The 26,890-nt window shown below is 40.2% G+C and overlaps 1 protein-coding gene across 1 annotated transcript in view; it reads right to left on the reverse strand.

Annotated features, from left to right (window-relative positions):
* Positions 1-26,890, reverse strand: part of LOC143875548 (CAAX prenyl protease 1 homolog) — a 36,357-nt gene that overhangs the window by 3,505 nt on the left and 5,962 nt on the right. The window contains exons 6-11 of the mRNA XM_077377124.1: positions 26,779-26,877; positions 26,430-26,543; positions 26,072-26,182; positions 22,590-22,652; positions 12,228-12,320; positions 7,418-7,531 (exon numbers count right to left, since the gene is read on the reverse strand). Of these exons, the coding sequence (XP_077233239.1) occupies positions 7,418-7,531; positions 12,228-12,320; positions 22,590-22,652; positions 26,072-26,182; positions 26,430-26,543; positions 26,779-26,877 (594 nt within the window). The remainder of the gene's footprint in view (positions 1-7,417; positions 7,532-12,227; positions 12,321-22,589; positions 22,653-26,071; positions 26,183-26,429; positions 26,544-26,778; positions 26,878-26,890) is intronic.

Below are 26,890 nucleotides of genomic sequence, written 5' to 3' on the forward strand. Positions count from 1 at the left end.
TTAGCGCAACACCAAAAAAAGAAGAATAAGAAGAAATCCCTATAATCTCTCTCACTGTCTACTGCCGCAACACCCCCTCTTCTCATACGGCTACGCCATAACTCCCATCCTTCATTCTCTTTGCCAAAAGCCTCACAAAAAATAAATAAAATAAAATAAAAATCTCTCTCTGCGTTCTCACTTTTGTTGCCGTAAACCCATTTGTGGGGTTCTCCTCCACTCACAAATCTCCATTCCAAACCCAAATCTTTCCTTTCTTTCTCTTTTAAATTCATTTGGGAAGAAATCTTCTTCCCAAATCCCTTTTTGGCTCTTCACTCAAAATTCACAATCCCAAATAGCCTTCTTGACCATACTTTCTCACCACCGTCCATTTTGGGAAGCCAAACGGCTCCCAATTTACCCAATCTCACCTCCAAACCTCTGTTTTCTCTCTCTTTTCTATATTGTTTGGCTTCTATGCCTTTGTATTTGTGCAGATCTACTCCAAAAAAACAAGTGTTGTCTTGTATTGTCCTCTTATTCTTCTCTTATCATCTCTTTGTTTTTCTCTTTTTCTTTCTTGGCTTTCATAGACTTCGAGTTGTTCTTCAAGGCACACACCAAGTGTTCGATGAAATGTTCAAGAGAGGTATGAGGCCTTGATTGTATTTGTTTTAGTCTTAATGTCTTCTCGGCTTTATGCCTTATCCTCTCTTTTCGGGCGATGGTGTCCCCATCGTTGGTCAGTTCATGCCATCGACCTTGTCTCCAGACAATGGTTTCCCCATTGTTTGTTAGCTTCCATATCCATCGTTGGTCGGCTCTCTTACATGCAATGGCCCTTTCCCGTCAACCTCTTTTTTCCGGGCGATGGTTTCCCCATCGTTGGTCGACTTCTTTTCAGGCAACGATGTTCATGTCGTCACCTAGTCTCCAGATGATGGCTTCCCCATCGTTGGTTGGTTATCCTTTGTCTTCTTTTCCGGATGATGGCTTCCATATCTAGGGGTGTTCATTATTTGGTTTTAACCGAATAACCAAACCGAACCGAATTGATTTGGTCGGTTCAGTTCGGTTTTTTGCTAATTTGGTTCGGTTTCGGTTTTTATTTTTGGTTAATTCGGTTATTCGGTTTCGGTTTCGGTTATCTTAGGAAAAAAATTATGTTAACCGAATAACCGAAATTAACCAAAAATAAACATTATTTTTTCAAAAAATGGTGTATGGGCACTCCGTAGGATGATCCAAACCGTCCATTTGATTGATCACAACTTCAATAGGTTGTGCTTAAAAAACCGTTTCAATAGATTGATCATAGCACTCCGATCAAACCGTCCAAATAGATTTTTTTTGTCTTTTTCTATCACTATTCGGTTATAACCGAATAACCGAATTTTTAATCGGTTCGGTTTCGGTTCGGTTTTCGTAAAATTCGGTTTGGTTTCGGTTTCCAAAATTTGATAACCGAAATTATTTTGGTTATCAAATTTCGGTTATTTCGGTTCGGTTGTAACCGATTGAACACCCCTATCCATATCTATCGTTGGTCGGCTCTCTTACAGGTGACGGTCCTTTCCCGTCGACCTCTCTTTTCCGGGCGAAGGTTTCCCCCATTGGTCGGCTCTTTTCAGGCGACAATGTTCATGCCGTCGACCTAGTCTCCAGACGATGGTTTCCCCATCGTTGGTTGGTTATCCTTTTTTCTCTCTATCACTTCTCTCCAGGCAACAGTTTCCCCATCGACCTTGTGTGCGATAATTTCCCCATCGGTTGTTATCCTCTTCACTTGGTGTTGTCCTGCTTCGCCAATGTTCGCTATGCACTTTGGTGTGCCCCTTTTTGCTTGCTGAAGCATAGTTGTTCCTGTCATGGTGCCTCTATTGCTCGTGATATACGGATCTGTTTGTCGTACTCTCATTCATGGGAAGGCCATGTTTGATCGCTCTCGCTGTTGTGCTACTTCAAGGGAGCTGCTCTTTTTTATGGCCATTGATCTCAATGTTGTTTACTGTGGCCGCTGCTGTCCTTTTATTTATTGTGCTCTTATTATATATATTCACCACACCAACTTGAGTGTTATACCAAACTGGATGTGTGTATGAGCTTATCGTACTTTTTTGATGTATGGTCCTTTCGTTGTAGTTTTTGGTTGTTGTAGTTCTTTGTAGTAAAATAGAGTTCATAGTTTATACACTCCAGCTTGAGGGGGAGCGTTGAAGAACATGTATTAGGGTAGGGTAGTTTAGGTATTACGTGTAGTAGTGAGGGTATTATAGTCTTTGTAGTCATGTTGCCCTAGATGGGCCTATATATACATCATTTACATGAGGAGCTCCCTGGTGGAGACTCCCCATCTCTTCACTCCTCTTCTTCTTCCTCTCTCTAACCTTAATCTCATTTCTAACAACACGGATGCGGGTCATAATGTGGCCAAGAAAAATCCTTATCGACTCAGCACGGACGCATCCAAGAACGTGGTTGACGCTGCTGAGTACTCGGTTGACACGGTCATAACTAGGGAGAGTCAAAGGACTTTTTATTGATTCTACAGGGTAAAACACAAAGCGCGGCTAAGGGAAAAGGGAGTCGACGATGACTCGTGAGAGTTTTAAAACTATGTAGATATGGCTTCAGTGGAATCAAATGACATTTTGAAGGCTAGAGAAGATTTTTGGAGGTCTCGACTCAATTTTATTAGTAAGTGGAAACAGATTCTAATGGGAAGATAGTGTATGGAATGTGCTTGGTATCACTAACTCAAACAAGGCTGAGATACAAATGATGGTTACAGGGATCTGCATATTCCAAAGGGAGCTGGGAGGGATGGTTATGGTGGAAGGTAACTCAAAAAGCATCCACCAACGGGCCATGGAGATAGGCTAACTTCATCACTGAGATTGTAGATAGGACCAGCGAGATAGTCATTTCTTTTGTTACAAGAGCAGCAGATGAGTTGGCTGATAGTCTAGCAAAAATAGGAGCCAATAGAGATTACTAGTCCATGGACAAAACTCTTCCCCTCCTGTAAATTTGTTTCTTTTATTTTTTTAATAAAGTGTTGCCTTCTTCAAGAAAAGAAATGGATTTCTGTTGGCATAGAAGTCAAGTGGGAGCAAGATCCAGGGGATAAGAGGTTATAACCTATCAGTTTCAACATAAATCAACTGGTTCATGATTGTAGAACTACGTTTTCATAATAAACCAAACAGACTAGAAGAACAGCACACTCAATGTTGGCCCTCTGGATGAGATGGGTTCTACAGGATTCGCTTCAGAGTTCAGACCTGCACCTAATTACTTTTTTCTTTCTGAATAGGTAATAGAAACTTTATTAAAGGATACAGACAAAAATTACAACAGGGGCCGAGATTTCCCCTCAACTAAAACATCTCTACTCCCCCCATCTTTAGCCAACATATCAGCTACAGTGTTGGCTTCCCTTACTACATCATGAAAAAAACATTAATGATGTACCTAGCTCCCAAAACAAATCTCCCTACCCCTCAAATATCAACGTCATTATTTTTATTTTTCTTAAAAACTTTGACAGAAATATATTAAAATCATACGAGGTTTACATACGAGGGGGACCAGTGGTCCCCCTATGTACTACAGCGTGTGAAAACCTAGAAGGTAAATCCAGGTCCAGGAAAACAAAAAGAAAACAGTAAAACCAATACTCAGCCCTCGCAATCTTCCTATACATCCACCCTTATAGGCCTGAAGACCACCCGATCCGACCACCTTTCAAGAAGGTCTTTCTTCTTCCACTTAAATGAGACTTTGGTACCCCTGAAAATTCCAAAAAAACTTTGCGATCTTCCCACAAAGATCTTGACAACCACTACTACTAGCATTTCCCCAAAAAAAACTCTCTTCAGCCATCCTAAAACAGGCCCCCCTCAAACTATACACTTGCCTAGTTCCTTTAACAAATACTTAATCTCATAACGAAAAGCTTCTTCATCTGACACTATGGCATGGTCCTCGGCTTTCAGAATCCTACCTTCAGAGGCCTTTCTGGTAGCTATCTTCTCTTCCAGTTTCCGTATCCCCACTGCTTTCTTCACCTCCCACTCCTGCCGTCTTAATCTTCTCTCATCCATCAAGGATTTGATGAAGAGAGGGTGCTTCCCCTCTCCGATTAGCCTTGTCCTTGAAGAGCGTCCATTGTCTTTTGATGAAGTCGGATGATTTCCCTTGGGGTTGGCGAGGACTTAGAAGCCTTTTCTGCATTATAGATCATGCCCCTTATCCTAAGCAAAACTTCCTCCAATTCCATAAGATCCATGGGTCGCTTCCTTTTCCGGCTTATGACCGGGACGATTGAGGAAGATGAATGGAGAGGCAAGTTATGTTTCTGCTGTTCCATTTTCCTTAAGAGGGGGCAGCGAAATGTCGGAAGATTCAAATCTACCATTTACTCTCAAGGCTCCCCCTCTTTTTATTATAGGGGCAACTGCCTACAAATACCAATAACCGCCCCCGCACCACCCACTATGACGAATGAGAAGAGGTTTCCCATGCTTCGATGTGAAAACATTTATGATGCCAGATACACCCTGACATATAGCATTTCTGCCTCTTCGATTTCCAGTGATAATAAGACAAAAATTCCTATACTAAGTAAGCAAAACCAATATGGCCCTAATATGGTTTCTGACAGAACTCTCATCATCTCCTTCGAATTCCGCAAGCGCCTTAAATGTTGTACTATATCTGATGATGATTAGATCCACCTTTAAGGAAAAAAGCCAACCCCTTCTTGTCCTTTGCGATGATGCAGAGCGAATGCCTCGATATAACAAATCAATAGCGAATGAAGCAATCTTTTTACTTTTTTCAAGAAAGACTAAATCACCCTTCTTCACTCCACCCCACCAAATGTCCATCATTCCTTTTCCTTTTATTTCATACCCTTCATTTTTCCAAAAAGCCTCTAATCCTTCTAGCTTCCATAGGGGGAAAGCAGAGGAAAAGCCCCCAATGGCTTTTTATCCGGTCACCCAAGGTCCAACAACGCCCTGGAAAGATGTGGCAAATCATGCTTTTTTGGAATCCACTCAACTGTTCTTTCGGGAGGGTTCATCCCTATTTGGGCCTTCGAGAGCTCTAGACCAACTCTCCGCTTCCATTGATTCATGAAAGTCGAACCATACGAGCGGAGTTCCGCTTTCCCTTTTTTGAGGACGCCCAAAGATTTATTCAAATTCGAATGCATTCAAATAGAATTGTAAGCCTTACTTTATCTAATGCGCTTGAAACACTGCATTTGATAGGAAACCGCCCTCCCAAGAACTTTTTTTTGGCTTAATCCTTTTAGGGAGGTCACCATGTCAGTCAGAAAAAGGACCATTTCGACCAAACCGATTGGACACGGGATCCAATGTATGTCCATCGTATGGGACCAGGGCGCTTTTGGGAAGAACCTCTTTATTTTTTCCTTCTCTTTCTTTGATTGATAAGATTTGAATTTTGAATTCAAAAGGGTGGGTCCCAAAGGTCCAACGGTCTTCCCTCCAAAGAGCCTCCTATCACTCAGCGGGGGATCCTCAGTTAAACTCACCGACGAACAATCCCAAGCCGTCGTACGGCTCGTAATGGGGTCCGATCGATCCAGAACCGGAGAGCTCAAAGTATATGGCGCATTTAAGCTTGGTATTCTGTTTGGGGGTTGGGGGGGTCTATTGAGAGGATCCGAGCATGATCCATTGCTTTCTATAGGAGGGGATGCTTCAATTCCTAGAGTAAAACAGTTACCCAATATCCAAAGGGGAACAAAAGGACAAGAGAGCTTCCATCTAGGGGCAAGGATTCTAGTCGATGCGAATCTCATACACTGACCATGTCTACCTTTCATCCTTACTTCCAAGACCGGACCGAAGATGTTGCCCAAAGCTTCCACTGTTGAAGTTGCCCATGCATGCAACGGGATATCGTAAAAAATAACCCAAAGTTCTTCCGCTCCCTGGATAAAGTCTCGTTTCCACGCAGAAAGAGATAGCAGTTGATTCCCACAAGCTTCAACCCCCTTGGCCAGAATCTTTGCAGCCTGATCTGTTGTTTCGAACATAAAAAGAACGATCTGTTGTTTCAAACATAAAAAGAACTTAATTCCTCGCTATGACACACGGGCATGTGAGGGAAGGTATGCCCCAAAACCTCTTAGCCCAAACCCAAAGATCATCTAAGGTCTCATTTGTATCCTTCTTTCTTCCAACCAAACATGCTTTTAAGAGATCAACTCAACATCCAACTTCCTTTCCGGATACAAATAGTGACAGGATCCCTTTCTCAACAGATGTTGATATTTCTCCGGAGTCCGGCCACGACACACCCTCACCACCAGCACTGGCCGAAGGTTGTTGATGATGAGCAATGGGATTCGGCCCAAGAGGGAGGGGGGCAGATTTCTTTTTATCCTGATAGCACCATCGACATCGAGTCCGCCATTTGAAGTTGTGGTAGTGACAGGATGGGTAAGTCCAATCCCCATGCCATCTCCCTGACGTTGCCGAAGAGGAAGTCCACTTTGAAGAGGCTTTTTTCTTCACCACCCCACCCATGCTCGATTTAGAAGAGTTTGTGCTTAGTGGACCATTTAGAAGAGTTTGTGCTCAGTGGACCATCTTCCCGACGTTGCCGAAGAGGAAGTCCACTTTGAACAGGCTTTTTTCTTCACCCCCCATCCATGCTCGATTTAGAAGAGTTTGTGCTCAGTGGACCATCTGATCTATGAAAATTGCATACCTACTGGACCCAGATTTTTTTCCATGAAATATTATCTTCCAAGGAAGTTTTTTCCATAATTTTTCCCCTACAAATGAAGTTTTTTTCCATAAGATATCAACATCATTAATGATGTACTCTAAACACCTAGATCCCATGTTCTTAAGTATCACCCACCTAATCACATTTTTGTATTCCCCTCCCACCACAAAATCCCCCCTAAACAATCTTCCCAACAAACAAGAGATGGACAGTAAATATCGCCCTAGCCTCTTTGCTCGGGTAATGCACCCATGACCTCAAAAAACCGAACACAACCTATCCATGACAATCTCTAAACACCCCACCACTACCAGAACGACCCAGACTCCCTAACAAACAATATTATTTGATATTTGTAAGGTACAGTGGGTACAAATCTTATTGTAAGCTTAAACGGTGCACGGCATTTTCAGTTGTTTGACTTGTATTAAAATATTGGGTTCATTGCAGCTAGTATTCTAGCAGTCAACAGTCAAAATACAGTTAAAAGGAGTTTAGGTTCCCAATATTTATGAGTGCCAAGCAATTTCAATTAAGATCATGCCACAAGAAGAACAAGGGTGGCAGATAACATTGAAGAGTGTACATCAAATTAAATTCCAAGTAGTCAAGCTACAAACGGATAGAGTGTTCTTCATTTCCAGTAGAAAGTGCAAATTCATACCTGAAAAATGATGAGTCCAATAAGTACTGGTTGTGTTTCAAACCCAAAACTGTGAAACAGATCCTTTGAATTCCTCACAAGAGTGTATCCCCCAAATTGCAGAAGTGTGAGAATCTACAATCAAATGTAAAGGCCAGATCAACAGTCTCCTATACTTCATGCAATTCGTAAACTGGATACTTTTCAAATTAACTAGCTCTGAATCAGGAAAAATATAAAACAAGGCTTTTGAAATCAAGAAGAGATCTACTCTCTGTGCACACTTTACAGTAGAAAACACAAACTAAAAATGAAAACGCTAGATAGCGTCAAATCAACATATCAATTTTTTGAGCAGTTAAATAAGAAACAAGCAGTGTACCAGACCATGGTAAAAAAAACACTTGAAGCATGTCCTTTGAAGTAACTAAGTTTACTAATGAGCTGTACAAAAATAAAATAAACCATGAGCTATGGAGATAGTGGCGAATCCCATTTAGAAATTATATGAACTCGGAATTGAGTTTAAAAGTAAATTAGCACAAATTGGCAACCTAGATGGACAAATCGGAGATGAATATAGCAAACAAATTAAACTCATTGATTGGTGGAGAATCTCAATTTCAAAACTAGATGAACTCTGAAATTGTTATTAGTATCACAATAAACCATCAAATAAGATGTTAAACCTACTATTACTTGTTAAAAAAGTATGACATTGAACCAATGGATTTTGTGTGAGTCCCTATTTTCTTTTCTCCTTTTTTTTACTGAACAATGGAAAAAGGAAATTTGATATGTGAATTCTCATCATGCAACAGAAAATGATATTCCCAAAAACGAAATCACATATCCCCCACCTTTTACTTTATTATGCCCCAAGGAAATCCGGACTAAATGTGCTGCCCAGGCGACATTTCAACAACAAAAAATATTTCAATGAATTTTCATTTTTACATCTAATGGATCTATTGTAAGTCTAAGTAATTACGATATTTTTTTTCCTTGATGAATTAACCAAGGTTACCAGAAATGTCCCCGGAGGATAAGATGGATAACCCTCTCCAAACCCATACATCTGTCCACGACCCACATTCTTCAAGTGCTCTCTCCAGCAGATTGGGGAAAAAACTATAGTTATTACAAGAAGTTCTCATAAACCGTTACACCTCAACACTTCAACTATTGGGATTACATTGATGCATGGCATCATGCATTTTATTTCCAAAATTCCTTGAATACCCATTCATGGTTTTTTATGAGTGGGAAGCGCGCTTATGGGGAATCGCGTTTCGAAGGGTGGAAGGTGCACATCCGGGGAATCGCGTTTTGAAATCAGGAAACAAGAGGCTTCCCGAAAACTAGGGAAGCATGTTTCCCAATTTTTTATTTTTTTCTATTTTTCTCATTTTATCCTTTTAAATTTTAAATTTTTTCTTGAATTATAAATATTTATTTATGGCGGACAATAATTTTTGGGCGACGATAAATTCAGACCCCTGGAGGATAATTCGCACCCTTTAAAAAGGTGTACTTTTAATGCTTTTAACGTCAATTCACGTTAAAGGGGTGTGAACGAGAAGTATGCATTTAAAGGCTTTGTTTTATTGAAGAAGTATTTATCATTGCCCTAATTTTTTAATTGATTAATTATAAGAAGAAGAAGTATGCATTTAAAGGCTTTGTTTTATTTCCCTCTATTCTCCATTTTTCTTTAATTTTTGATTTTTTGACTATTGATTAAGTTGTTCTAAATTGATTAATCACAAGAGGGGGAAGAGACGAATCAAAAAACACAAGAAAAAAAAAAAATAGGTTGATTTGAGTTACTAGGTTAATCCTAGGGTTTCCAAGTCGTGTTGACTACATGTTAACTACTTGTCTTATTACTCTACCAGAGGAGTGCATGCATCCAAACAGAGCCTTGTGGAATAATGATACTACATTCAGGAGCGTTCATCTAATTAACTGAGAGGTGTGTCAACCAAAGTCTGCAGAGTGGTCTTATCATTATTAACAACATAGGAACCGAAAAGGCTACCCTTTTGGAGAAATAGTGGTGGAGAATCTTCAACATTAGTGAGGACTTGCAGGCTAAGGTGATTTATTACAAGTACCAAAAAATTGGAATGAGCCTTTTTCTTGGCGAGTGGGTGAGTAGGTGACTGATAAATCCCCTATGTGGAAGAACCAAATATTGGAGTTCCAATCCTTCTCCTCTCACCATCCTTTTGTCTAAGCAAAAGCACAAACACTTTATATTGGTAGGATAAGTGGTGTGAAGATACTCTGGCTAGGTCTCTCCCTGATCTCTTTGCTCATATAGTCAACCCTAGGGCATTGATCACTAATTATGTTGGAGGTATGGGGCCTTGGGGAGGTGATCACCGTATTATTGTGAGAAGGGAGCTCCATTAGGCTATCCAACGAATCCTTGCATCTCTCTGCAAGGGTCTACGATCATTACTTCTTGACTGCGAAATATTCGGATGGGCTAGAATGGCCAAACCGAAACAAAATGATATGTTATCTGTAAAATCGTACTATGCGTTGTCTAATGTTTTTTCCCCTGGCCTGAGTTTCCCTAATAGTTGGAAGCCCTTGTTCTTCTCCAGGAGACATCGTATTCATATGGTGAGTTATTCGTGGGGAAATTCACATTGGGGAACCAACTGGTTAGGAGGTATATCGTTGATGCTCGTGCTTGCGTGTTTTGTGGGTTCTCCAGAGAATCCTTGTTTTACCTATTTAGTCAATGCCCTTAGACCTCAATAGACATCGAGTTATTTCTTTTGTTTGTTCTATGTACACCCTAATGTATATGAATTGTCTTCACTTAATTCTCATTTGGCTGCGGTGACGTAAACCAGTGGGCAACAAGATACTTGATTGCATATGAAAAATTACTATCCCTCCAACAATATGGATCATGTGAAATGATAAACGGACGAAAGTTTTATAAAGAAAAAAATTTCAATTTGTAAAATTATTAATTGGATTATTATTGAAGTCTCCGAGCATGTGTGAAAGACCAATGGTTTGCAGGAGTTACGGTTCAAGACATTTTTTTTTGAGCAAGTCGGTTCAAGACATTATTTATAATTAAATTCATATTAGGGGCATCCCCACTCCCCCGGCCAAGTGGTGGCTTAAGATGAATTTTAACGGGGGTAGAAAACTCCTTAATCAAAGTAGCGCTATGATCCGAAAGGTTGGCATTGGGTATGAGGTGGGGGAAAGGGGGTGTCTTTGACCCTAATTCAAGGGTTATTCTATTCTATCCGATATACAAGCCCTTGCGGCGATTGTTATGCAGCAGAAGCTGAAGTTTGAGCAGTGTAGAACAGAGTTAAATTGATATCTCAGACCTGTGTTTCGAAGCTGTGAATTGAAGGCGATTTCCTCAACACAATTTGATGCCTTAGGGACATTTAAGACTCTTATTTAGAGTGACATTTGGTTTATTACTCAGTGTTGCGTGTTCCTCTCCCAAACCCATTCAAGAAGGACACACTTCCGCCGATGAATTGCCAAAGTTTGGCATGGTCTACTCAGGATTGATGATTTGGTATGTTATCCTGTAATGTAGTTTTTTTTCCTTTCTTCTCTTTTTATCACCTAGGTTTGCTATGGCTTGCTGGGATTTTTCTTCTTTATAAAATTTCATGTGTTCCAAGGAGAAAAAACAAAAGGTGGCACCCAACATGGATGCAAAAATAGGAGAAGGGGTTCGGCCTGTAACTCAATGGTTGAGGCTTTGTTTCTTAACCTTGAGGTCGCAGGTTCGATCCCAGCTTACCTACGCAAAAAACATTGAAGCAAAAATATCACAAAAAGTGAATAATAGTACAGGGAGAACAGAAATCATAAATCCATGGGGAAAAGAACTGGCGAGGATGGAAGGCATGTTCGTACTAAGTTTGCAGCAAATAGGGTGGAAAAATGACCATACATGTCAGAAAATTGGGTGGCTTTGAAACAAAAGTAACATCAATAGTCAATGCATCAAGGCATAACAACAAGAAACAGAAAGGAACTGGTATTGACAACCATAAATTTGGGGATTTTGCACCATGAAAGGTTGTGTGGTTTGATTTCTGCTTTTACTTTATTACATACATGACAAACTGATAGGCATGCTGTGCTTAATTTCGCAGGTTTCTATACCAACCTAATATGTTAGGGGCACTCTGAGAAGACTTGGGATGCCCATTAGCACGGCACTGCAACACATTTTTCATCTACCACTGTGTACTTGAGATCTTTCTTGAAGAATGTATCATGACATTTTCAGGTGTACTGGGTGGAAGTTGAAAAACATATTACAACAAGCTCGAAGCTCCACTCATCAGCCAGAAAAAAAAAGGCATAGGAGATGGCTTTTAAGAAGATTTGATTTCATAAAATGCGGAAGCCTTCAGAATAGAGGCACGGTAGAGAGCCAAGGTGGGAAGAGATAGCTTTTACCAGGATTTGATTTCATAAAACATGCAAGCTGAGAAGATCGATCTACAAATTTGAATGGCTTTCACAGAGACATTTCTATCTTCCCAAGTTTCATCATTCCTCAAAAGTTTCAACATTTATTTAAAGTTATTAGATCTAAGAGTTTGGAGAAACTGATCAAAATCATTTAAATTTTCTTTTCAACGATCCTATAAAAATTAACAAACTAGACAAGATGGTTCCAATTCTATTATTGAATAACTTTATTGCTTGAAATATGAAACTTAAAGGTTTCGCATTCACGACCAATAGATCTCCAGAATTTCCAGGAGAGAAAGTTGGATATGATGAGATATAATTTCAGCTTCTTTAGACTACAGCATACCTGCACGGCAATGAATGAATACACCGTATGATTGAGTTTCCAATGCCCCAGTTCATGTGCAATAACAGCAACTACTTCCTCCTCATCTTTACACTGCAAAACCTCGATTATTACCCATATTAAACAAGTTTCAATAATGCAATGGTTAAACAATAATAGATTTTCAAATAGAATAGATATTCAGGGGCATAAAAACCTATCATGGCATCAACTCCAAAATTTATGTAATACGGAAAATGAAGAAAAAGAGAGGAAGCTTTTAAGAAAGCATAAAAACGTGTATGGTGATTCCTCTACTCTCATCTTAAAATGCCTAGACTAACTAAAAATCTATAATGATACCCTTAGTTGATGTCTGGGGATAGGAGTAAATGACTGAGAATTAAAGCAACCGTATAAACTAAACCTTGATGATAAATACATCGTAAAAAATCACAACTTTGATCTTTCTAGAACATAATGGCGTGGATTAAAAAGTTAATCCCCTGGAATGAGGAATGTGAAAATGTAAAGTCGTATATATAAATGATTGAAAACAGCTGGCCCAATAATTATCAAGTGTTACCAAACTGTATTGTTTTAAAACTGTTGGAATATGTAACTTGCCTAAGGGCATTTAGGACTTTGTACATTCCTTTATGTTTTAGTATAAAGATATGAGTCAGGGGGAGATAACCCTAACTCATTTATTTTCTCTGTCTAAACTTTCGTCTAACATGGTATCAGAGCCAAAGGTCTCGAGTTCAAACCTCCCAGATAGCAAAAATCCACATGTGATGGTCAGCCCAAAGTAGGACCACATGTGCCACATGTTTGCCGAGTGGGCCACACGTGCGGGGGAGTGTTAAAGTATAAAAGATAAATAACGCCTTTCTCTTCCGTCATCTCCTATTTCCGTGCGGCCAGCTTCTGCAGCTTCTACTTCTTCTGCCACGTTGGAGAAGCCAGCTCCACCTAAAATTACACAGCAGTATCAGCGGCGCCAAGTTACAGATAGGTCTCTTCTACCTCCTCTCGCACAATCATCTTCTGAGCCGATGATCCCTCTCTCCCGCTCTCAGGTATCTTCTCTTCCGCCTTCCTCTGTTGTTTCTGATTCTCCTATTGCATCTCGTACGAGATCCCGTTCCACTGCACATCCTATTTCGAATTTTGTTTCTTATGATAAGCTCACCAGTACCTTCCAGAGCTTTGTTTCCTCCTTGTCTTCTATCTCTTTACCACAGTCAGTGGCTGAGGCTCTTGACCATCCTGGCTGGCGTGATGCTATGAACCTAGAAATGGGCGCTCTTCATAGTAATGATACATGGGATCTGGTTTCCCTAGCCGTTGGTGCCCGTCCTGTTGGTTGTCGGTGGGTTTTCTCCATCAAATACCTCCCTGATGGTACTGTCGAGCGCTTAAAAGCACAGTTAGTCGCGAAAGGATACACTCAGACTTTTGGTGCTGACTACACTGAGACATTCAGTCCCGTTGCGAAAATTCCCTTTGTCCGTGTGCTCCTGTCTCTTGCTGTTAATCATAGCTGGCCCCTTCATCAGCTGGATATGAAGAATGCTTTCCTCCATGGCGACCTAACTGAGGAGGTGTATATGGAGCAACCACCAGGGTTTGTTGCTCAGGGGAGACTTCCTCCTACGTATGTCGCCTACGCAAGTCACTATATGGCCTCAAACAATCTCCGCGTGCGTGGTTTGGAAGATTCAGTGAGGCAGTCATGCGCTTTGGCATGAAACAATGCGCAGTGGATCACTCAGTCTTTAGTTATCACTCTTCAGCTGGGTGTATTTTGTTGATAGTTTATGTGGATGACATAATCATCACAGGGAGCAATTCACAAGGTATACAACGTTTGAAAACCTTCTTGCAAAAGGAATTCTCTACTAAGGATTTGGGTCAGCTCAGGTATTTCTTGGGGATAGAGGTTGCTCGTTCCTCTAGAGGCTTGTTCCTATCACAGAGAAAGTATGTCTTGGACTTGCTAAAAGAAACAGGCAATCTTGGAGTTAAACCAGCTTCTGCACCCATGGATCCTAATGTGAAACTCTTTCTAGAAGAAGGAGAGCAAAAATCCACATGTGATGGTCGGCCCAAAGTGGGACCACATGTGCCACGTGTTTGCCGAGTGGGCCACACGTGCGGGGGAGTGTTAAAGTATAAAAGATAAATAATGCCTTTCTCTTCCGTCATCTCCTATTTCCGTGCGGCCAACTTATGCAGCTTCTACTTCTTCTGCCACGTTGGAGAAGCCAGCTCCACCTAAAATTACACAGCAGTATCAGCGGCGCCAAGTTACAGATAGGTCTCTTCTACCTCCTCTCGCACAATCATCTTCTGAGCCGATGATCCCTCTCTCCCGCTCTCAGGTATCTTCTCTTCCGCCTTCCTCTGTTGTTTCTTATTCTTCTATTGCATCTTGTACGGGATCCCGTTCCACTGCACATCCTATTTCGAATTTTGTTTCTTATGATAAGCTCACCAGTACCTTCCAGAGCTTTGTTTCCTCCTTGTCTTCTATCTCTTTACCACAGTCAGTGGCTGAGGCTCTTGACCATCCTGGCTGGCGTGATGCTATGAACCTAGAAATGGGCGCTCTTCATAGTAATGATACATGGGATCTGGTTTCCCTACCCGCTGGTGCCCGTCCTGTTGGTTGTCGGTGGGTTTTCTCCATCAAATACCTCCCTGATGGTACTGTCGAGCGCTTAAAAGCACGGTTAGTCGCGAAAGGATACACTCAGACTTTTGGTGTTGACTACACTGAGACATTCAGTCCCGTTACGAAAATTCCCTCTGTCCGTGTGCTCCTGTCTCTTGCTGTTAATCATAGCTGGCCCCTTCATCAGCTGGATGTGAAGAATGCCTTCCTCCATGGCGACCTAACTGAGGAGGTGTATATGGAGCAACCACCAGGGTTTGTTGCTCAGGGGGAGACTTCCTCCTACGTGTGTCGCCTACGCAAGTCACTATATGGCCTCAAACAATCTGGGCGTGCGTGGTTTGGGAGATTCAGTGAGGCAGTCATGCGCTTTGGCATGAAACAATGCGCAGTGGATCACTCAGTCTTCAGTTATCATTCTTCAGCTGGGTGTATTTTGTTGATAGTTTATGTGGATGACATAATCATCACAGGGAGCAATTCACAAGGTATACAACGTTTGAAAACCTTCTTGCAAAAGGAATTCTTTACTAAGGATTTGGGTCAGCTCAGGTATTTCTTGGGGATAGAGGTTGCTCGTTCCTCTAGAGGCTTGTTCCTATCACAGAGAAAGTATGTCTTGGACTTGCTAAAAGAAACAGGCAATCTTGGAGTTAAACCAGCTTCTGCACCCATGGATCCTAATGTGAAACTCGTTCCAGAAGAAGGAGAGTTGTTGGAGGATCCTAGCAGGTATCGCAGGCTTGTCGGTAAACTTATATATCTCACGGTTACTCGGCCAGATATTTCATATGCTGTTGGAGTTGTCAGTCAGTATATGAGCTCTCCACGTACTTCTCACTGGGCTGCGGTGACACAGATTCTTAAGTATTTGAAAGGGGCTCCAGGGAAGGGATTGATGTTCAAAAGACATGGCCATATGAAAGTTGAAGGCTTCTCTGATTCAGATTGGGCTGGATCCCCAGCAGATAGACGGTCCACCACTGGGTATTGTACATTTGTAGGTGGCAATCTTGTTTCATGGAAGAGTAAGAAGCAGGATGTTATAGCTAAGTCCAGTGCAAAGGCTGAATACAGGGCAATGGCACAGACAAGCACGGAACTTATTTGGCTACGTTCACTTCTTTTTGAAATTGGCTTCATTTCATCTTCTCCTTCGCAGCTTTATTGCGACAACAAAGCTGCAATATACATTGCCAACAATCCAGTCTTCCATGAGCGCACCAAGCATATTGAAGTGGATTGTCATTTTATCCGTCAAAGAATCCAGAAAAGAGAGATTTGCACTGTGTTTACTCGGTCAGGGGACCAATTAGCTGATATGTTTACAAAGTCCTTAAATAAGTCAAAATTGAATGATATATGTAACAAGCTAGGAATGTATGATATCTACATTCCAGCTTGAGGGGGAGTGTTGGAATATGTAACTTGCCTAAGGGCATTTAGGACTTTGTACATTCCTTTATGTTTTAGTATAAAGATATGAGTCAGGGGGAGATAACCCTAACTCATTTATTTTCTCTGTCTAAACTTTCGTCTAACAAAAACATTAATGGCATTTGACTTAAATAGGTAAAAATATTAATAATTTTTAAACCTATCCTCATAAACAATTAGTTGACTCTTCCCCTGAAGGTAGAATCATCTCCTGAGAGAACCAACAGCACTTGCAATCACGCAAAAATGAAAATATCAAACCCATGGAAAGTATGACAATTAAGAGAAGTAATCTACGGAATAGAACTAGTAGTTACAATTTGCAGAAGCTATCTACAATAGAGAACTAGTAGCTCTTAAATTCCATTTTAAGCGCATATAACAACAGAAATAAGTAGTTCCAATTTTTTTAATGATGGATAGTATATTAAAGGAAACCAAAGACAAGCTACCACAAAGGAGGTCAGAAACAAAAGGACGATACATGAGAAGCTAACTAATATGCAAGAATTGAAACCAATTTTCAAGTGAATTTGTATTTTCAGTTAATTGAGTGAAGGTGAATGACTGACAGTTAGTGCAATTTTCCTGAGTTGTTGAATCTTTTTGCTGAGGTTAAATCCTTCATTTTCCTTGGTTGAACTTGATGCATTTAAGAGTTTCTAGTGCCCCCCTATGTTTTCATCAAGTTAAATACACAGCAAGTTTCACCTTGAAACGAATTTGGTATAATTTTCTCTCAGTCGATCAATGTGTAAGGTCTGAACATCGGTTTCTCATATATTCATTGATCGTTACTACCTTGAAACCGAGAGTTGATTCTATAGTTTAAATTTCAAGATTTTATGCGTCAAATCTTATGCAATGCAAGAAAATTACTGGAACTCATTGAAATAAGATCAGACTCAGCCGAGATAAACCTCAATCGAGACTTCTATTACAATTGATTCACAATCACTGAATATTCACTGAGATGAAATCACTGGTCTATCAATAGCTTGGATCACAGTGATTTTTATGGTGGCTACAAGAGTTAGGAATTGAGGCAGAGGTAAGATTGAAGTTACCCCGGCCAATACCTTTCCCAAGGCCTGAGAATCTGCCTTAAACTGGTTACAAAACCAGTTACTGTGTTCCTATCAGAGAGATCTTTAGTAGCTACATTTGAAGCTAAATTCCAATGGTGCAGCCTGCTAGTAGATGAATTGAAATTGAGTAACCAACTTCTACTGGTTGAAGAGAGTTCAGATCTCAGTATCTTTGAGAGAAGTTCCTCCCAACAGAAAGGTCGGTTACACAAGTATAGAATACTGAACTTAGGGCCTGTTTGGTTCACAATAAAGGGCTGGAAAGTCATGGAAAGGAAAGCATTTTCCACGTTCTCAAGCCTTTCTCTTGTTTGGTTTTATATTTGCGTCTATTTCGGATGGAAAGACATATCACGATGGAAAGAAAATTGCATTGTTTTCCCCGGAAACAAATCCCGCTAAAAAGGTCGGATGCACCTTTCCTTTCCCGCATGGAAAGAAATATCGGGGCGTTCAAATATAGAATCGAGGGAAGACGCTTCATCTCCCTCTCCTTCATGATTTGAAGAAAAATAGGAAGTGACGCCCTCAGATTCCCCACGATCAAGGCCTGCAACCCTTGCTCTTCGTAAGCCCTCCTCTCCATCTCTACAATCTGAGATCTCTTCTTTATCTTCACCATAGCCACCAAAAGCAAACCCAGAAGAACAGCCCCAACACCCCTCCCAAAGAACGCCCAACAATAACCTTCCATCGACTCGTGTTCTTCCCTCCTGTTTCTGAAACAACAGACCCTAATGCCCTTCTCTAAACCCCCTTCCAAATAACCCCCAACAGCCTTCTTCCCTCTCTCTTCTGCAACTGTTTGGGCCAATTTCCAATTTCTCAGTGTTCCTTCAAAGCCACACACACACACACACACACACACACAGTTCTTCATTACAGACCTAGGGCTTTTAGATCGTTTCAGCTCGTCGTTTTTAGAACTTCGTTCCGTCGGATGAGAAAATGACGCTTTCTAGGGTTTCTTTTGACATTCCAATTTGTTCCCTGATTGTTTGGGATTTCTGATTTTCTCTTCTTTTTTTCTTTTCTTTAATTTCTGTTCTAATGGACTCGATTTACCTGTTCTAATTGTTTATGGTGAGATCTGACGGATTCTTTTCTTTTTCAAAATTAAAAAAAAAATGCAAGAAAGCCCTGAATAGGAGTAACATATTATTAGTTTTGAGGATTGATGGGAAGATTAGGATTGATGGGCAATGATTAAGGGGCTTGTATGGTGGGTATTTAGATGACTAACTTAATATAATTTTTGCTTAAAATATGGTAATTAGAATGATTTGTAATTTTAAAAATTATGCATGTTTACTCGTCCTTGTAATTCTTTTCTAAATAACATGCATCCAAACGAGATGAATACCTTCCCAGAAAAAGCTTTCTATTTCAACTTTGTTCTACCAAACAATGAAAAGGATTCCTCTAGAAAGGAAAGGAAAAGAAAAGGTTTTCCAGGAAAAGCTTCCCATGGCGGAATAACCTTTCCTACGAACCAAACAGGCCCTTAGTGACAAACTATCAGCCACCCGTATATCTTACTATTCTCCCGTCATCGTAAGCTGAATATCTTTCTTACATTTGCATGTTCCTATAGGCTTTTGTGCTTGACATTTTGCTGGTAACTTTACCAGAGCTTTTCATTGCACATCTGACCACTATTCCACGCTTCCACCTGTATCACTTATTATAGCTTTCCTCAAATCATTCCCTAATGGTTGGTGGAAACCAAATTGGCAGTCACCCTTTTCCTTTTGGCTGCAGAGAAGCAGAGAAGCATAGAGCATTTTTTTATCTCTCATGCCTTTCAGATAAAAGAATAGCTCTCTGGCTTCCTTCTCTCTTCCTACAAAAGACAATCCCAGGAATTGTTAACCTGGATCACTATCAACTCCACCCATTGAGCCCCTTCCAACTCAGTATCAACCAAGATCATCCTCTCATCGATAACCACAAGCGACAAGGAACCAAAATCTCACACGTCCAATCGAATCACCACAAGTGCTGTTTGGACTCTAGCCTCTTTTAAATCTAACATTTGAGGCTCCACAAGAGGCAAATAGTCACATGTTATCTGCCTTCCCTCCCACTTGCCATCTTGACGGAAAGTTCCTTGTGAAACCATCATATTCTTTTGTGCGCTAAACTCACCATCACATCTGCACATGTCAAAATTGCCATAACAGGGTGGCATTGCACCATAAGAAAAGTCTAATTAATGCTAAATTCTTGTTGTTTTGGCATGCTTTAAGAAGTTTGGTTCTCCATAGAAGGTGTTGCATGCCTCTTATTGGGCTTGAGTCTGGGTTTCCAAATTGATGCAGGAGAGCTCTAGAGCACCTCCCGTCAAGCCCTCCATCATTCACACCCTATGGGCTATATACTGATTCAATAGTGACACCCTCCTGTGCAACTCCATGCAAACAAGTAATACAAGCATATAACTAGTCCATGTAGCCCCTTGACAATAAGTATCAAAGGTCAGACCTTGCCCACTTGCTCCTTTCCTTTACCCATAAAAACAGCGTCAGTATTGGGATTGGGACTCGGTGGTAGGCTCAGTGTCATCAACCGGTTCTCCCACAATAATCTGATTTAGCACTCCCTGAGTCACCACAGGCGGGTGTTGGATCATAGGTGGATCCGAGCTTGCCACTACCTCCTATTTGATTGGCTTTCAAAGAAGAGGGAAATCATTTGTTCATTTGACAAATTATACTGCCATAAATATGACTTCAAAGCTACTACCCAATGGAGACATTCCCACTCAGTCACTCCATAGATGAGAGAGCACCGCTTAAGATGGTTTGGACATATCCAACGTAGGCCTTTGGATGCTCCAGTGAGAAGAGGCGACTCGTGCCAAATTGATGGAGTAAAAAGAGGTAGGAGCAGACCGAAAACAACTTGGGTAGAAACAGTGAGGAAAGACTTGATAGCTAGGAACATAACACAGAACATGACCTTGGATAGGATAGAATGGAAGAAAATGATCAACATAGAAGAACCCAACTAGAGCCAGGATTAGAGCCAGATAGATTCCTTCAACCTTCTTCATGAAATTTTTCTAAAGGATTCATTTAGCCGACCTCAACTAGTTTGGGGCAAAGGCTTTGTTGAGTTGAGTTGAGTTGAGTTGAGTTGAGTGTCTAATCCACATAGTGTATTGAGTACGATCCATAGGCTCAGATATTCCTGTCATAATCCCGCTATTCCAACAAGGTATTCAAACATTGCTAGGATACCAAATTGAAGTGAATTCATAACAACCAAGAGAAAAGAGAGAAAGAATAAATAATCAAGAACGAGAATAAGAAAGATTAAGATGAAGATCACAAACAATTAGTATAAAAAGATCAAGAACGAGGGGAGATAGGAGTAGAAAAGGGGAGCAGTATATGAACTCAACCGGGAAGGGTGAAGAAAGAAATTGGAAAAAAAAGGAAAACGAGAAAAGAATGTAAGAAGTAATAAAGATAAGAGAATGTTGGCCTATATGAAGCTAAAATCTTTACTCATTCCATCAATCCATAGCGTAAAAGAAAAATGGCATGAGAATTAATATATACAAGAAAAGAAAGATAAATAGAAAGTTCTAAAACTCTAAACAAAGGCTGACTCTTTCGGACTAAAATATCCTTTAATGACTTAAAGACTCCCCACTAAAAAATTTCATAATACAAGTGTGGGCCTATTTAAAATACTCATAGCTCAAAGAACTTAAGTGATTTTGATGGGAAAAGACTAGTATCCCCCTACAACTTAAAGACTTAAACGACACTAAAACTAAATAATAGTCTTTTAACATTAATGATGGGCTTCATCTTCTTAACTCCTCGATTCTCCATGACATCTTGGATGGTCCCCCATCACTTGATTAATGCCATCCCCACGAGAAAGGAATCCTAATCCACGAGAAAGGAATCCTAATCCACCAGCGGGGACGCCTTCCTCTCTTCAAACGTGATTGGCCCCGCCTATCTCTCGTCAACCTGAATCCTCCCTTTGACATTGTTCCCCCTACAGTCTTCTCACTCTCTTTGGTAGTCTATATTTCTTTAATCACCTCTCTCTCACTCTCCATCGGTGCTAAATTCTAATTGAGCCTCCAGTGGTTCCAATTTATTATTCATTGATCAGATCTTTGGGGCCAAAAATCATTCAAAAAAAAAAGTTCTTTGCGGCCAACGATGAATTAATCCCAATGTAGTTTGTGACACTCTGAATAAGTCGTATGATCAAAATGAAATGAAAGGCTCAATCAGAATGTATCGCGGTCGGAGAAGTCCCCATAAAGAATTTCTAATCCAATGAAATATGTAAGTGTAGCTTTGATTTCAGACATCAGAATCAAAGCAAAAAGTTGGGACACTGAAAAAGATAAAAAAAAATACACAACCAATCAAGAAGGCTTATTCCCACCTGAATAACATGTTGGGACACTTGGTCTCAAAAAAAAACGAGAGAAAAACATGTTGGGACACCAACTATTCTTGATTCAGGTTGTTCTCATAAAAGTTTCTACACTACAACACCGCATGTAGGAAAACCTTCTAGGCATCAATGTGTTCTATTGGTTTAAAAAAACCATTCAAAAGCACATAAATGGGTATACCACATGTATCATAAACATAACATGAAACTAATTGTGGCATGCACATGTATCAAACTCATGGAGATGTTACAACATGACCTGCCACAACAAAGTGCCGAGAAGAAAACCCAATAGCTCAACCAAGGAATTATTTTGTCTAAACATTCAATTGAAGAATTGGAGAAAGCGCAATTATAATAAGAAAACACCAATGCATGTCTCATTCTCTTCACACAACCCAACCTCTTTGTACCAAGATAGAAGTTGCTGAGGTAAAAAAGAATCCAAGTCTAACAAAGCGTCTCAAATCATTAAATAACTATAAGTTCCCTAAGTGACGAATGTTTCTCACACTTCCTAATAACTCGATCACCAACCTATAAGTTTCCAAATTGGGTCTCTAGACAATGCATGTTGGATGTTGGGCATCATAAGTCGTTTACGATAGAGGTATAAAAGACAGAACCCCTTTGTTTTTATGTTTGCATTCTAGAAAAATCTCAATATATAGTCAGAATTTTTTTTATCACAACGTCCAAATGAATATGAATGAAAGAATAAGGAAATGCTTCAGAGTGTCAACATACCTGCTGAAGCAATGTGTCGTAAAGAACAATCCGCTTGTTGTTAAAAAATCCATACATATATGCCTGCCAGATTAGAATGATATGAATAAGATTCAAAACAAATAATAATGAATATAAATACATCAATACACATGAAAAACAATCAGCAATATTTATATGAGGGAACATGATAAGTTTGTGAAATTATGAGTGCATAATTCTAACAACTTCATAACAATAGGAATTGTTGGATAGAAGGAAGAGAGGAAGAGAATGAAGAAAGAGAGAGTGAGTAAGTGTCTCTCCCCCTCACTTATGTATTTATATAAAAGAGAGAAAGGGTACAATGACTACTATGCCCTTAGGCATCTACACATACATAAACACTTCTAACAAGCTGGAATGTAGAGATTATACATTCCAAGCTTGTTACAAATGTCATTTAGCTTGGCTTTGCTTAAAGGCTTGGTAAAGACATCAGCTAGCTGGTCCACTAATCGAGTGAAAGAAACATGTATCTCGCCCTTTTGTCTTCTTTGGCGAATGAAATGGCAATCAACCTCTATGTGCTTGGTTCTCTCATAGAAGACAGGATTGGTAGCAATGTGAATAGCAGCCTTATTGTCACAATAAAGCTGGGCTGGAGAAGAGAAAGAGAGACCAATCTCTGATAGGAGAGAGCATAACCAGATAAGCTCTCCACTCGTATGTGACATGGCCCAATACTCTGTTTTTGCGCTTGACTTGGAAACAATGTCTTGTTTCTTACTTCGCCACGACACTAGAATACACCCAACAAATGTACAATAGATAGTGGTAAATCTCCTAGCACAAACCGAAATGAAATTCACATGAAGTCATTTCTTTACAAGATTTCGCCGAAATTTCAATTGAAATTTATTTTTGGACTTTTTTACAAAATTCCCACCGAAATTTAAAAATTTACACCGAAATGTTATAATTTCCACCGAAATAGCTGAAATTTCAACCGAAAACGCCAAAATTGACACAGAAATTTTACACATTTCGATCGAATTTAAAAAATAAACGAAATCATAATCATATTTTTATATGATTTCGGCCGAAATTTCGGCCCGAAATCGAAACGTTTCGGTTTCGGTGGTGGCCAAAACCGACACCTATATCGAAATTTCCTTGGCTGTCCCGCCCAATATGCATCACAAAAATCCTTCTAACCTTGCATGCCCGTACTTCTTGAAAAGTAGGCCTTTCCCTGGCGCCCCTTTCAGATAGCGAAGAATCTGAACCACGGCTGCCCAGTGAAAGGTGCGTGGAGCACTCATAAACTGGCTAACTACCCCAATTGCGTATGAGGTATCTGGGCAAGTAACAGTAGGGGTGCAACTCGGGCGGGCTCAACAAGAACCCGGCGGGGGTTCAACCCAGAAAAAACTCGGGTTGGGTTGAGTTCAAGTCGGGTTCGGGTTGGGTTTTCTCAACCCGGGTTGAGTTCGGGTCGAGGGCTTGGGCAACCCGACCCGAGTTCAACCCGAAATTTTTAATAATTTTTGTAGTTTTTAAGCTTAAAATCTCGGGTTGGGTCGGGTTCGGGTTGGCAAAAAGGGCTGCTCGGGTCGAGTCGGGTTGAACCTCGTCGGGTTGGAACTCGGGTTGAGTAAATGGTTGCTCGGGTCGGGTTCGCCTCAACCCGAACTCGACCCGCCCGAGTTGCACCCCTAAGTGACAGTGAGATAAATAAGCTTCACAATCAGTCGACGATACCTGCCAGGGTTATCCATCAAGTCTCCCTCATCTGAAAGGAGCTTGGTGTTTGGGTCCATTGGAACACCAGCTGGTTTCATCCCCATAGAATCAGTCTCATCCAACAGATCTAGGATATATTTCTTCTGAGCAAGGGAGAGACTACTACCATAATAAACTACCTCAATCCCCAGAAAGTACCTTAGGCGCTCAAAGTCTTTTGTGGAAAATTCTCTCTGCAAGAAGGCCTTCAACCTCTGTATTCCAACTGTGTCACTGCCTGTAATGATGAAATCATCCACATAGACTATAAGGACATATCTAGCATCAAAACAGGGACTAAAAATAGAGTGATCAATTGCGCATTGCCTCATGCCAAATTGCATGATAGCATCACTGAATCTCCCAAACCATGCTCTAGGAGATTGCTTGAGCCCATATAAAGACTTGCGAAGTCTGCATACTGAGGAGCACATCTCTTCCTAAGCAACATATCTAGGAGGTTGCTCCATATAAACCTCCTCAGTCAAGTCGCCATGGAGAAAGGCATTCTTGACATCAAGCAGATATAGGGGCCGGCCTCGGTTGACAGCAAGGGATATAAACACTCTGACAGAAGGGATTTTGGCAACTGATGAGAAAGTCTATGCGTAATCAACCCTGAAGGTTTGAGTGTAACCTTTTGGCAACAAGGTACGCCTTTTGTGCTCAACGGTGCCATCTGGTAAACGTTTGATGGCAGAAACCCAATGACAGCCAACTGAGCCCCCTAATCGGTTGAAACATGGATCTATTTCAAGGTGTCAAAGTCAGATTTTATAGGACATTTGATTATAATGCTAGTATTGTCTATCGGTGGTCTCAATTGAATATAATTAACATCTCAGTTCACTTGATTCTTAACTGCCGATTGAATATAATTAACATAGCATTGATGTGAGGATCAGTTCACTAGATTCTTTTCCTTTTTCCATTTCCTTTTTTTTCCTTTGATATGTTGACTAGTGATTGGAGCGCTTCTTCCTATTCACCCCTTTGAGTTCAGTTTATTTTATTTCATTTTTTTGCTGCCAATCAATAAATTTCAAGGGATTATCTGTAAAAATCTTACAATATTTTTGTCGAGATAGGCGGGGTACACAAAAAAGATAAAGAGATAATGCGCTTGGAAAAAGTGACAGGCCTAGAGAATGGACCAGATAGTGCAACCTCTCCTACATGGTTTAAAATTTCATACAAAATCTCAGCCAGAACCGACACCACAAGTACACATGACTTCGTGTCGACCCATATTTCGGCCGAAATTTCAGAATTTCCAAAAAATTTGCCATTTCTATCATTTTTATTTTTTAGAATTTTTTGGGTTGTTAAAAAAGTTAAGCAGAAATTTTGGAAATATCGGCCGAAATTTTGCACCAGGGCTGATTTTTTTTTTAATTACCGAATTTCGGCCGAAATTTCAGTTTCGGCCACTGCCGAAACCGACACTGAAACCGAAATTTTAAACCTTGCTCTCCTATAGATGAGGGTGGGGGTAAGAAAAAAAAAACAAGGAACATGAAATAAACTACAAGGCAATGCACTTTACAGTAAATATTTGAAGTTCATGAAACAAGCACCAAAGTGACGACAGAGATCATAGAGTTGAAAGATAAAAAATGACAAAAGAACTGAATGCTCACATGCTATGAGTTGAAAGATAAAAAATGACAAAAGAACTGAATGCTCACACATGCTATGAGTTGAAAGATAAAAAACTGACGAATAAACTGAATGCTCACATTGCTATGGCTTGACCTCGTAGATCCATCAACAACGAAAAGTTTCTTTAAGGGGAACTTGAGTGACGAGGCCAGCTTCTCAATTTTCTCCCTTAAACCTCCTTCAGAGAGCTATTTTCCAATGCATTGCAAAAAATAATAATAATAATAATAACAGGAAGCACTTGTCAACCAAAAGAAATCAGAAACAAATGACAAAAATATTTTCATGATAGTAAGAGAAATGTATATAACTGAACAAGAAGACAAATGAATTATAGAAAATAGTTCATCTGGGGTCAAATAAAAAATAGACCATGAGAATTTTCAGCTTTTAAGTAACCCAAGTAAGCTCATGGTACTCAATGCAAGTACTCACTGGGGTGAACTTGTTGAATAGCGGAGCTATTAGTATAGGATATAGCGTCATCATCACAATGGACAGAACAAACATGAAAGCCCAAAGATAAATAGCCAAGTAAGGGCCTCCTTTCTGCAGCAATTATAAACAACATTAGGGTATTAATAATAACTAATCAAAAGAATCCAGCGGAATCAGTGACGGGAAGTACAGATGAAGTAAATTCATGTTTTTTGAATGGCGGTTGAAGTAAAATTCATTTTTTTTTCTGAAGTAAAATTCATTGACCCACAACAAAATAATAGCCACTAGAAACAAAATCTTACAACTAACAACTGATTAGGTCAAAAGTAGAAAATAGCAATACCTGTACTATAAAAATGATTGCAGCCACTATTGGTGGACCAAGTAAGATAGAGAGGCAAATGCTTTTGAACATATCCCAAAAGAACAACCGTAAAGTTTGCTGTAAAGAAGAA

Source organism: Tasmannia lanceolata, unplaced genomic scaffold, assembly GCF_043159265.1.
Source record: "Tasmannia lanceolata isolate RefF3 unplaced genomic scaffold, GAP_Taslan_0.1 ptg000002l, whole genome shotgun sequence".
In the NCBI taxonomy this organism is placed as follows: domain Eukaryota; kingdom Viridiplantae; phylum Streptophyta; class Magnoliopsida; order Canellales; family Winteraceae; genus Tasmannia; species Tasmannia lanceolata.